General features: G+C 37.7%; 1 protein-coding gene across 7 annotated transcripts in view; it reads left to right on the top strand.

The window, feature by feature from the left end:
* Positions 1-10,631, top strand: part of Numb (NUMB endocytic adaptor protein) — a 126,913-nt gene that overhangs the window by 86,113 nt on the left and 30,169 nt on the right. For all 7 annotated transcript variants that reach the window (XM_021201567.1, XM_029540991.1, XM_029540992.1 and 4 more), the window contains one exon: positions 5,870-5,944. In XM_021201567.1, coding sequence (XP_021057226.1) covers positions 5,870-5,944 — 75 coding nt within the window. The remainder of the gene's footprint in view (positions 1-5,869; positions 5,945-10,631) is intronic.

The following is a 10,631-nucleotide window of genomic DNA, read 5'->3' as shown; positions in this document are numbered from 1 at the left end:
AGAGAGAGAGAGAGAGAGAGAGAGAGAGAGAGAGAGAGAGAGAGAGGTGTTGCAAAAAAGGTTACTGAGCAGTTGGCTGATTGGGTTAAGGCACTCACCACCAAGCTGGACAACCTGAGTTTGATCTCTAGGACCTACACAGAGGAAGTGTAAAAGTCACTTTTATTTGTCAGATAACTGTCATCTTGGAGGCTTATCACTGAATAAGCTTACCCTTTCTAGTTCTTTCCAAATTCTGACTGGCTGGTTCAACTCAGCTGTTCTGGCTCAAAACTCCTCTCCAAGCTGACTGATTCAAACTGGCTTCTCTTGGCTTCTCACTGAATTGCTTTGCTTGGAAAAACTGCCTCTGATTTGAACTGAACTGCACTGGGTACATGAACTCAACAAAACTGAACACTGCATTGCCTGCACTCACTGAACTGTCCTCCCTTCCTGATTCACTCTGTGCTGCTTCTAAGTAGCCTTTCTTCTGCTGTTCTCATGTGAGTTGGGCATGGCCTATCTCTGACTCATTCTGTCAAATCTTTCTCTCATTTGTCACTTTATCTGCTCCTCGATTAAATGTCACTTTCAAGCATGACTGCTTCCTTCTACAGACAGACCTTACCTTCATTGTAAGCTATTAAAGGTATGTACTAAAAGCATGTCTGCATTCAGGCCAGATTGTGTAGAACTAGAAAGGCTGTCTTTGGATATGATCTCTTGCCCAAACAGCTATGTTGCTGGATTAAAATTTCTCTACATGTAAGGAGAGAACTGATTCCTGCAAGTTGTCCTCTGACCCCTATACTTGCACCACGATACATATATGTACCTCCCTCTCCTACACCTACACATACAGGGTCAGAAAAAAGTGTACTTTAGGGGGCTGGATAGTGGTCTCAAACACCTTTAATCTCAGCATTTGGGAGGCAGAAGCAAGTGGATCTCTGTGAGTTCAAGACCAGCTACACAGAAAAACCCTATCTTGGGGGTTGGGAGTGCTTACTAAAATGGATGACAGCTCTCTCTGATTGCCTACTTTGTTTTGAAGAATAACACTAAGTAAGTGCATGTAACAGTGGCAAACTATGAGCCATTATTTAAACATGACAGTTACACATGTACTTTAACAGAGAGGTAGTGTCAGGTAATTGAAAAAGACCTAGAAAGAAAAAGACCTGGGTTCTCTTCTTGATTCTATGAATTTACTAGTTAGTATGACTTACTCTTCTCGTTTAACTTTATGGACACTTAGTTAAAGGAAAAGTTTGGATCTCATAAGTTCTTTCCAGTACTGAATTTCCACAATTATATTTAATAAATCTGATTATGTCATGACTAACTCAGATGGAATTTTAAATTTTTTAAAGATGAGAATATTTTAATTTGACTGAGCTAAAGACACATAAGACTTTGATAGTGTTTTCTGTACACTTGCATACTATATTTGCTATACGAATAGTATAATCTATGCATAATGAATGTTTTTATAGAATTGCTTTTTGCTGCTGCTGGGAACTGCTCAATGTGAAGTCTCTCACATCAGGCTCACGTCATGGATAACATTACCAAAGTGGGGCCTGGAGATCTAAGTTTTCATTTTTTTTCAAGAAAGGGAAAAATTATTTAATTCATGAAGAATGCAATTCCACATAGTAGTTTTCTAATGTACATTTTTTATGAATAAAAGTTCCTTACTCAGAGTTTGGCAAAGGCATAAACAAAAGAAGTTCCAGTGTCAAATATTTTAGCCATTAAAGCATAAGTCAGCTGCAGGTTTTCAGTGAGATAATGTCTCAGAGAAGAAAAGAGGCCTTTGAGATGATGTTTATTTCAATTGGCATGTTTTTCTCAGTCTACTGACACTCAGGGTTGATTTCCATTTCCACATTCTAAATAACACCACTAGGAGTCAGCACAAATATAAAAAATTTTTATTCTTTGCTTTCTACCAAGTCTTCTTTCTTTGTTATTGTTGGCATGAATAGTCACATGTAGCCAATTGATTGAGTTACATGGCAGAATGAGAATGATGAGAAAATCTTGTATTCATTTCTAGAAACTCATATAAAGGTAGTTAGCATTGTATGAGTTTCTACTTTCTCATTTTGTGTTGTAAAAGGAATCAGATGTTAAATAACTTGGAGGCAGTAATAAAAATTACCCTTAGAAAAGAAAATACAAGTGTGTATGTACATACATAAGTATACATATACTAGCAAAAGTATGTGGATATCTATAATATATACATGTTAGAGATAAGAATGTAGGAAGATGCTACCACATGCTCAAAGAAATTAAGTTATGCAAGTTATATAAGTTATGTTGTAACTTATGCTAATGATTTTGAAAATGTAATGGACTATGAATATTCTAGATACGTTCATTGTTAAAATTGTCTAAAGCAGAGTTGAATAAACCTTAGCCATGAGTAAAATGAGGAAGCTGTTTTTAAAAAGTGATACTTCTCTAAAGGACTAAGTAGAGATGGTCTCGTAGACAAGTATTTCCAAACCCTATAGGAATTCCATCTATAGTATTTAAATATGTTGAAACAAGTAGAAACATGAACAGTTTTATACATTAATGGAATTAACAAAAGTCATACCTCACTGTTGGGAATGCGAGGCGTTGTGACCACAGAAAACAGTTGTCATTTCCTTCAAGTTAAAGAAAAAAATTACCCTAGCAGGTCACTCCTGGACAGATACCCAAAGGAATGAAAGCAAGAGTGCATACAGATCTGTATATACCAGTTTTCACTGCAGCTTTATCCACAGTAGCAAAAAAGTAGAAACAAGCCAGGTGTTGGTTTTCAGAGGACTAAGCAAAATGTGATGTATGCAATGACCTATTATTTGGCATTGAAAGGAATCTGATAAATCTTAAAATAAGTGAAATAAGTGAGGATAAGTTAAATAAGCCAAAGACAAAGGACAACACTATGTGATTGCATTTAAATGAAATATCTACATTAAGCTAACTCTTAAAGATGAGAAGATTAGAAATTACCATGAATTGAGAGGTAGAGAGAAATGAGTAGTCATTGCCTAATAGTTTGTGTTTGAAATAATTTTTAAAAGTTAAGGATATAAATAAATGTAAACAGTAGCATTTTAAATATAATAATGCTCCTGAATTGTACTTTTTAAATGTTTTTTTTTTTACCATTTCCTCTGTGTATACACATGCATGCCTATGTACACAGTACATCTGCCACTGTTGCTCTTGCAGAAGACCTAGATTCAGTTCTCAGCACCCATATGGTGGGTCAGAGCCATCTCTAACTCCAGTTGCAGGAGATTCAGTGCCCTCTTCTGACTTCACAGCACCAGACATACAAATGGTACACATATGTAATATGTAGGCAAAACATTAATATACACAAAATTTTTACAACCTTTTAAAAAAAATTGTGAAAATGGGTTAGGCATGGCCCGTATATGTTAATCTCAGCACTCAAGTGACTTAAGGTATGAAGAACATGAGTTTGAGGCCACTCGCACCTCATAGGAGGTACAGTCTAGGCCACAGGAAAAGACTTAAACACACAAAAATTAAACCAAAAACAAAGGAGGGAGGAGAGGGAGAAGGGAGGGAAGCCACAAGTATAGAAGTTTGACATATTTGCCAATCACGTCTACAGCTATACAGAAGTATAGAAAAGCCAAGCATGGTGATTCATGCCTATAATTCTAGCACTTAAGAGGCAGAGGCAGAGCTGGGTGTGGTGGTGCACGCCTTTAATTCCAGCACTTGGGAGGCAGAGGCAGGCGGATTTCTGAATTCAAAGCCAGCCTGGTCTACAGAGTGAGTTCCAGGACAGCCAGGGCTACACAGAGAAACCCTGTCTCGAAAAACCAAAAAAAGAAAAAAGAAAAAAAGAAAAAGAAAGGCAGAGGCAAGGGATCCGGAGGGCAAAGCTAGCCTGGACTCACATGCTCACTACTATTAGTCACTGGGGATATGATGGCTCAAACAGAAGAGCCTGATGTGGCACATGACAACTACAGCCTAATCCAGTCCGTGTTTACAAGACTCGCCTAAAGAAAAGGGTATCACCAGTTGCTGGTGGCTTCTCCAAACACTCACTTATTGCAGGTGAGGATGGAACATGGTACAGACCCCTTAGGAAAGAGGGAAACAGTTTCTTATAAAACCAGATGTATGAGTACCACGTGACCTAGCAATACACTCTTCAACTATGTGCTCATATCAGGGTTATGTGATGCTAGGTATGAAGTTCATTATAATTGATCAACTTTCAGGCTCAGAGGTTATTGTCTCCACTCTCCCACTGAGTTGTCTAATGCGGTTTTCTTATTTTTAAACATTTTCTATTTTTTTGTTGTTGAGATTTTCTGTTTTGTATTTATTTCAAGACAATTGACCATTGCTTTTTTGAATTCTTTTTTAACTGCTTTAAAGTCTTTGTGTTGATAACCATAGATTATTTTTTCCCAGAGATGAATTAAATGCATGATTTTGCCATATGCCAGCTGAATATTGTATTGTAAGACTCTGGCACCTATTTCAGTCTTTTTGAGGGAGGGCGCCCGAGGATCTAGCTTAGTTGGTAGATCCCTTGCCTAGCTGCAGAACCCCAGAGGTTCAGCCCCAGCGCTGTAGAAAGTGGGCATAGTAGCACATGCCTGTGACTCCAGCACTTGAAAGATAGAAGTCATCCTTAGCTACATAGTCAATTTGACATATCACCTATTTATAAGTAAATAACTATATTTGCTTTATATCCTGTATTATACGTAAATAACTACATTTATTTTGTATCCTGTATCAAGTAAATAACTACATTTGTTTTATATCCTGTATATAAAAATGCATAGGACTAGAAATGTTTTTCAGAACTTTTAAAGCTTTACTATTTGCATATAACCATAATAAGATATCGTACGGATAGGGTTCAAGTCTAAGTATAAATATTTATGTTTCATATATACCTTATACATATATTCTAAAGGTATAAATGTATTTTTAGTATACCTGGATTTTGATTATGACTTACCACATGAAGCCATGTGTGGACATTACTACTTCAGTTATTACATCTATACCTAGAAAATTCCAAATTTTAGAGGACTTTAGGGTTTTTTTACTTAGATGTGCTAATCATATTTATCCAGTTTTCAAAGCCTGTCATATATACACCACCTATTGGTCTACAGGAAACCTGGGAAATGCTCTGTCTATTGATTTAGCTCTGAAAGTGTTTGATATACCAGTTATAGGAGCAGATCCTTACTAAACGGTCCAAGTTTAGCCCAGGACTTCAAAAACAAGTCAGAGGAAAAGTTTCCCAAGCTTTTGTGTTCCTTAATATCTTCTGCTTCTTGGATGTCTCCTACCTGGTTCTTTTCTTCTTCTCTTTGAGGGGAGAATACCCTGTGGTGAACATGTAGAGGTCAAAAGGCAGTATGTGGGAGTTGGGTCTCTCCTTCAGGTGGATTCTAGGGGTTGAACTGGACTCAGGTTGTCAGATTTGGCCCCAAGCACCTTACCAGCTGAGCCACCTTGCTGTTCCTGTTTGTCCTTTTTATTGCTAGGTGTACATACTTTGTCTTAGGATTGGTTTTATGTGTACAGGTAGGAGAATTGTATCTCACTTAGGTTATTATGCTACTGATCCCATAGATTCATGTACCATTTAGTGACTATCATGTACTTTTTCATTTATTCCCCTAATAACTCTGAAATATTCTAAATTTTATTCCTATGAAAATACTGAGTGAATAAAATCAAGATTACCTTCTACAACAGCCAGGAGTTTCTTAAATGCAGAAGTTTACCCGTGTATCCTCAGCTATCTACTAGAGGATAGCGTCTCAGTGAGCATCGGTGGGGCTGACTCCTTCCTTTCTCTCCACAGTACCTCGGTCACGTAGAAGTTGATGAGTCAAGAGGAATGCACATCTGTGAAGATGCCGTAAAGAGATTGAAAGCTGTATGTATTTGGTGGTTGCTGATTCTGATCTGTGTTCTGTCAGTATCCAGTAAGAGCAGTGTGTTTTCCCAAGGGAAACAATGTGGGCTTACTGGGGGAAAAAAAGAAAAGAAAAGAACATCTCATTTTCTCTCTATTCAGAAGTACAGATTATGGCCTCTTCTCCCATTGATGACCAACTAGGCCATACTCTGCTACATATGCAACTAGATACATAGTTCTGGTGGGTACTGGAGAGGCCCTTGGTCTTGCGAAGATCATATGCCCCAGTACAGGGGTATGCCAGGACCAGGAAGCGGGAATGGGTGGGTTTGGGAGCAGGGCAGGGGCAGGATATAAGGGACTTTCGGGATAGCATTTGAAATGTAAATGAAGAAAATATCTAATTAAAAGTACAGATTATAAAGACCAACCTTTTGCTCCTACATCATCCAAAATACGCCTTTCACTTACTATGGTCCATAAGAAACAAGCAGTTTGAAATCTGATAGAAAATATTCTAAAACCTGCCAGAAGTGTTACAGCTAAGTTGTGATACCTGGACTACTATTAACTTTAAATCTCTAAGAAACAGCTTTCCTGGGACAAAGTAGAAAGTACCTGTGGAGTTTGCTTTGGGAGGGACTTCTCATTATCTTCACACCTACATCTATCTTTAAATCCCTGTGACACAGACAACCTACTTTCTCTTACTTCTTTATAAACTTGAAATGGACAACTCCCTTTCAGGATGGAGAATGCTTTCTTTGCCTGTTACCCCATAGAATACACACTACATTCATAGGTGTGTATTTAGTAAGGGAGAGAAAGTATTCACATTTGATAAAAGGTCAGACTGAAGTGTTAATGTCCTGTTTTCAGTATGTCTGAGGACCCTCTGTCCCCTAGCTCTTCAGGCCTTCTTCCCAGCCCGCCTTCTCCCATATGTAGCCATTTCCACTTTGCTGTAGAAGCTTGAGGCATTATTTCTGCATGTGCCTGTCCCCAACAGCGTTGAATTCATGTCACTTTGGGGTTGCTAAGTTTGGCTACTAATGAGTGCTTTTTAGTTCTCAATTTGCTTAATAACCAAAACTTTTCTGCTTTTTTGATATAGTTTATGTCACCTCTTATATTCCCTCATGTAAAAATTTAAAATATATCAAAGAGATAGATTTATTTTTGGAATGCCTGAATCAATTGTAGAAGGAAAATAACTAATTGTAGGACATAAAACAAAGCAACTCTGTGTAGAGATGGTGCCCGTGCAGTCTTGTATATGGAGATAGCCCTTTGACCTCAGGTTGGTACATTTAAATTCTTAGAAGCCCAGGGTGCCTCCTTGCGCTCTTCAGGGTTAAGAGAAGAGGACTTAGCCGGGCGTGGTGGTGCACGCCTTTAATCCCAGCACTCAGGAGGCAGAGGCAGGCAGATTTCTGAGTTCGAGGCCAGCCAGGGCTACACAGAGAAACCCTGTCTCGAAAAACCAAAAAAAAAAAAAAAAAAAAAAGAAGAAGAAGAGAAGAGGACTCGTCTATGCCTGTGGTCCATGAAACTAGCTTTGCAGATTGGCTCTCTTACATGACTGTTCCCTAATTAAATACAGGCTCAGATAATTTAGTTCTTAATTTTTATCAAAACTAGTTTGAAAGAGAAATAAAAAATTTAAATTTTTTTCTTATAAAATAATTCTCCATTCCTCTAGAATAATGATAAACTAGATGAGTTTAACTAAAGATGCTTTTAAAATAATTATTTAACCTTCTTAAAGAATTGTTTAAGAATTTTTCTTGCCTCTCTTACCCTCTTGCTCCCTTGCTCCCCCTCTCCATGTGGCCATGGCCTACCTCTGCTTCTCTATTCTTTCTCTCTCTCTGCTTTTCTACAATAAATGCCTTAAAACCAAAAAAAAAAGAAGAAGAAGAAGAAGAAGAAGAAAGGAAAAAGGAAAAAAAAGAAATGTAAAACTTTTTTTTTTTAAATTGTTTCTTTGTATAGCTCAGTATGTAGGCTATGCTAGCATTGAGATTCTTATCCTGCCTTACCTCTCTACCGATGGAACTACAGGAATGAGCCCCCATCCCCAGCCTAAAAATATTTTATAGTATTTTATAGTACTATATATTACTCATGATGAGAAAAGCAAACAGACCAGGAAATGAGGAAAGGAGAGATGAGTTGGCAGTTAAAGGGCTTGCTGATCTGCAGAGGACCAACATTTAGTTCCCAGCATCCTCTGAGGTGGCTCTCAGCTGCCTGTAGCTCCAACTCCAGGGGACCTTTGAGGTCACACACATACATGGGCACAAACCCACACCCAGAACCATACATAATTAAAAATGAAAATAACTCTTAATTTAAAATCCTGGGAAATGATTAGATTATCACTATGGAATTATAGTCAGAAAATCTTTTAACTTAGAAACAATGAGTCTTCCTTTTCCGTGCTGAGTATCAGACCCAGGGCCTCACAGGAGCCAGGCACTCTGCTGAGCCAAGCCTCTAGCACTGCTCTCTAGTGCTGTTGTAAAGGTTGCTGTCTGTCTGTCCGTGTCATTTGGGTTTTTGAGGCCACTCAACTCCCAGCACGTTATTTTCTGCAGCTGCTTAGGTGTGTGTGTCACTTCATCTGGATCTTAATTTTTTTAAAAAAATTAGAAACAGGTCTTTAATGTACAGGAAAAATATGCTTATTGTGTAAAATATAAATGAATCTGCGATTTACAAATAGGGGCCAGAAAGATGGCTCAGTGGTTAAGAGTACAGTCTGCTCTCTCAGAGGGCCAGGTTCAGTCTCTAGTGCCCACATAGTTCCCAACCATCCGTATGTCCAGTTCCAGGAGGTTTAACACCCTCTTCTGGCCTCCAAGGGCACCAGGCATACATGTAGTACTCAGACAGACAACAGGGCCTCAAAATTCTACTCCTCTGACCTCCACTTCCCATATACTGGAAACACAGGTACAAGCCACTCTACTCTGCTCACCTCCTAGTTTAAAACTAATTTTTTTTGTTTTATTTCACCTTTTGTTTTTAAAGCAAGAATATTGTTTGAGGACTGTTTAGATAACATTTAGTGTGTTTTTTATATTCACCATTAATATAACTTAGATTTACCTTTTATGCAGGGCCAGGGCCATAGCTTGGTTGATGAAGTGCTTGCCATACAGTCATTAGGACCTGTTTACATTTCCTAGCACCTATGTTAAAAACAAAAACAAAACAAAACAAAACAAAAATACCGTAAGGGTATAATCCCTGAGCTGGGAAAGTGTAAACAAAGATCTCTAAGGCTCACTGGCCAGCCAGTCTAGGTGAGTTAGTGCACTCCAGGTTCAGAGAGACCCTGACTCAAAAAATAATATGGCATCATCCCATGGCATATCCAGCACACTTAGGACAGTTGTATAGACTTAACATTGGCAAGTGTATTAAAAATAAAGTTGGGTAAGGGGTAAACTTTTTATTATGCTCAGTAAAACTTAACTGTTCTAAACCAGGTGGTGGTGGCACATGCCTTTAATTCTAGCATTCGGAGGCAGAAGCAGTTGGATCTCTGAGTTCAAGGCCAGTCTGGCCTACAGAGCTCTAGGACAACCAGGGCTACACAGAGAAACCCTATCTCTAAAAACAAAAGTAAATAGACAAAAACATCATGGGTCTGTACATAAGCTATTCAGTATTCTACTGAGAGCCTTGTATTAAGTAGAAAGCCTTCAGGATATTGTCTCTTGACTCGACATAGCTCCATGTTTTTTTTTTTCCTTCCTTTCAAATTTTTACTGTAGAAATACTAGGTTTGTCTTTTATTTGACAACATTCTTTTAACAAATATTTATCTAGGATCTATAGCCTGCTGTGCCTGGTTCTAGTATTGTACCAAATACTATGTTACTAATTTTTTTTTGCTTATTAGCATAAAGATCATAAAGTTTCCTGAAAGAATTTTAAATAAATGGAAACAATGTTTAGGAATGTATAAAGCTACAGAGAATTAAAACAACAAAATACCTTTGGAATATGTTTGAATGCTAAAGCTTTAAAATATGGAGAATTACAAAGCTAGGATACCAGTTAAGCAGCAAAACAGACTGTAATGTGAACGAACTATAAACAAACAATTCTTTTTCTAGAGGTTTAAACCTTGTAGGAAATTGAAAATGATTTACACATACAGTTATAAAGACCTTCCCCCTACGTGGTCCCGAATAATCTAGAATTACATTAACTTCTATTAGAAGTCATTGGCAAAGTTGACATTCTCAAGTGAAGAAAGTAGCATTGGGATAGTTTTTAAAATGTGTTCCTCGGACCACCTCTTACCCTTATGTATGTAAAGTAACAATTTTTTTGTTGTTGTTGTTTTTCGAAACAGGGTTTCTCTCTGTAGCCCTGGTGGAACAATTATTTTTAACTAATTTATTTTGTAACATAATTCACTAATTACTACTATAGTACTTAGAGTGCATAGAATAAATTTTAGAAACAGTTGTTTCTTAATTGTGTTGCCTGTATGTTACAGGGTGATAAATATTGTCACATAGCAGTGAGTTCTATAATTATTATATCATGCTTTGCCTTGCTTCCCTGTAATTCAAAATGCCTTTTATTATAAAAGGTTATTTCATTCTACTGTCTTCTGACACACTCACACTCTCTCTCTCTCTCTCTCTCTCTCTCTCTCTCTCTCTCTCTCTCTCTCTCTCTC

This window comes from Mus pahari, chromosome 7, assembly GCF_900095145.1.
Source record: "Mus pahari chromosome 7, PAHARI_EIJ_v1.1, whole genome shotgun sequence".
Classification (NCBI taxonomy): domain Eukaryota; kingdom Metazoa; phylum Chordata; class Mammalia; order Rodentia; family Muridae; genus Mus; species Mus pahari.
The sequence above is the reverse complement of the archived record's forward strand: the minus strand, read 5'-3'. Positions and strand labels throughout refer to the sequence as shown.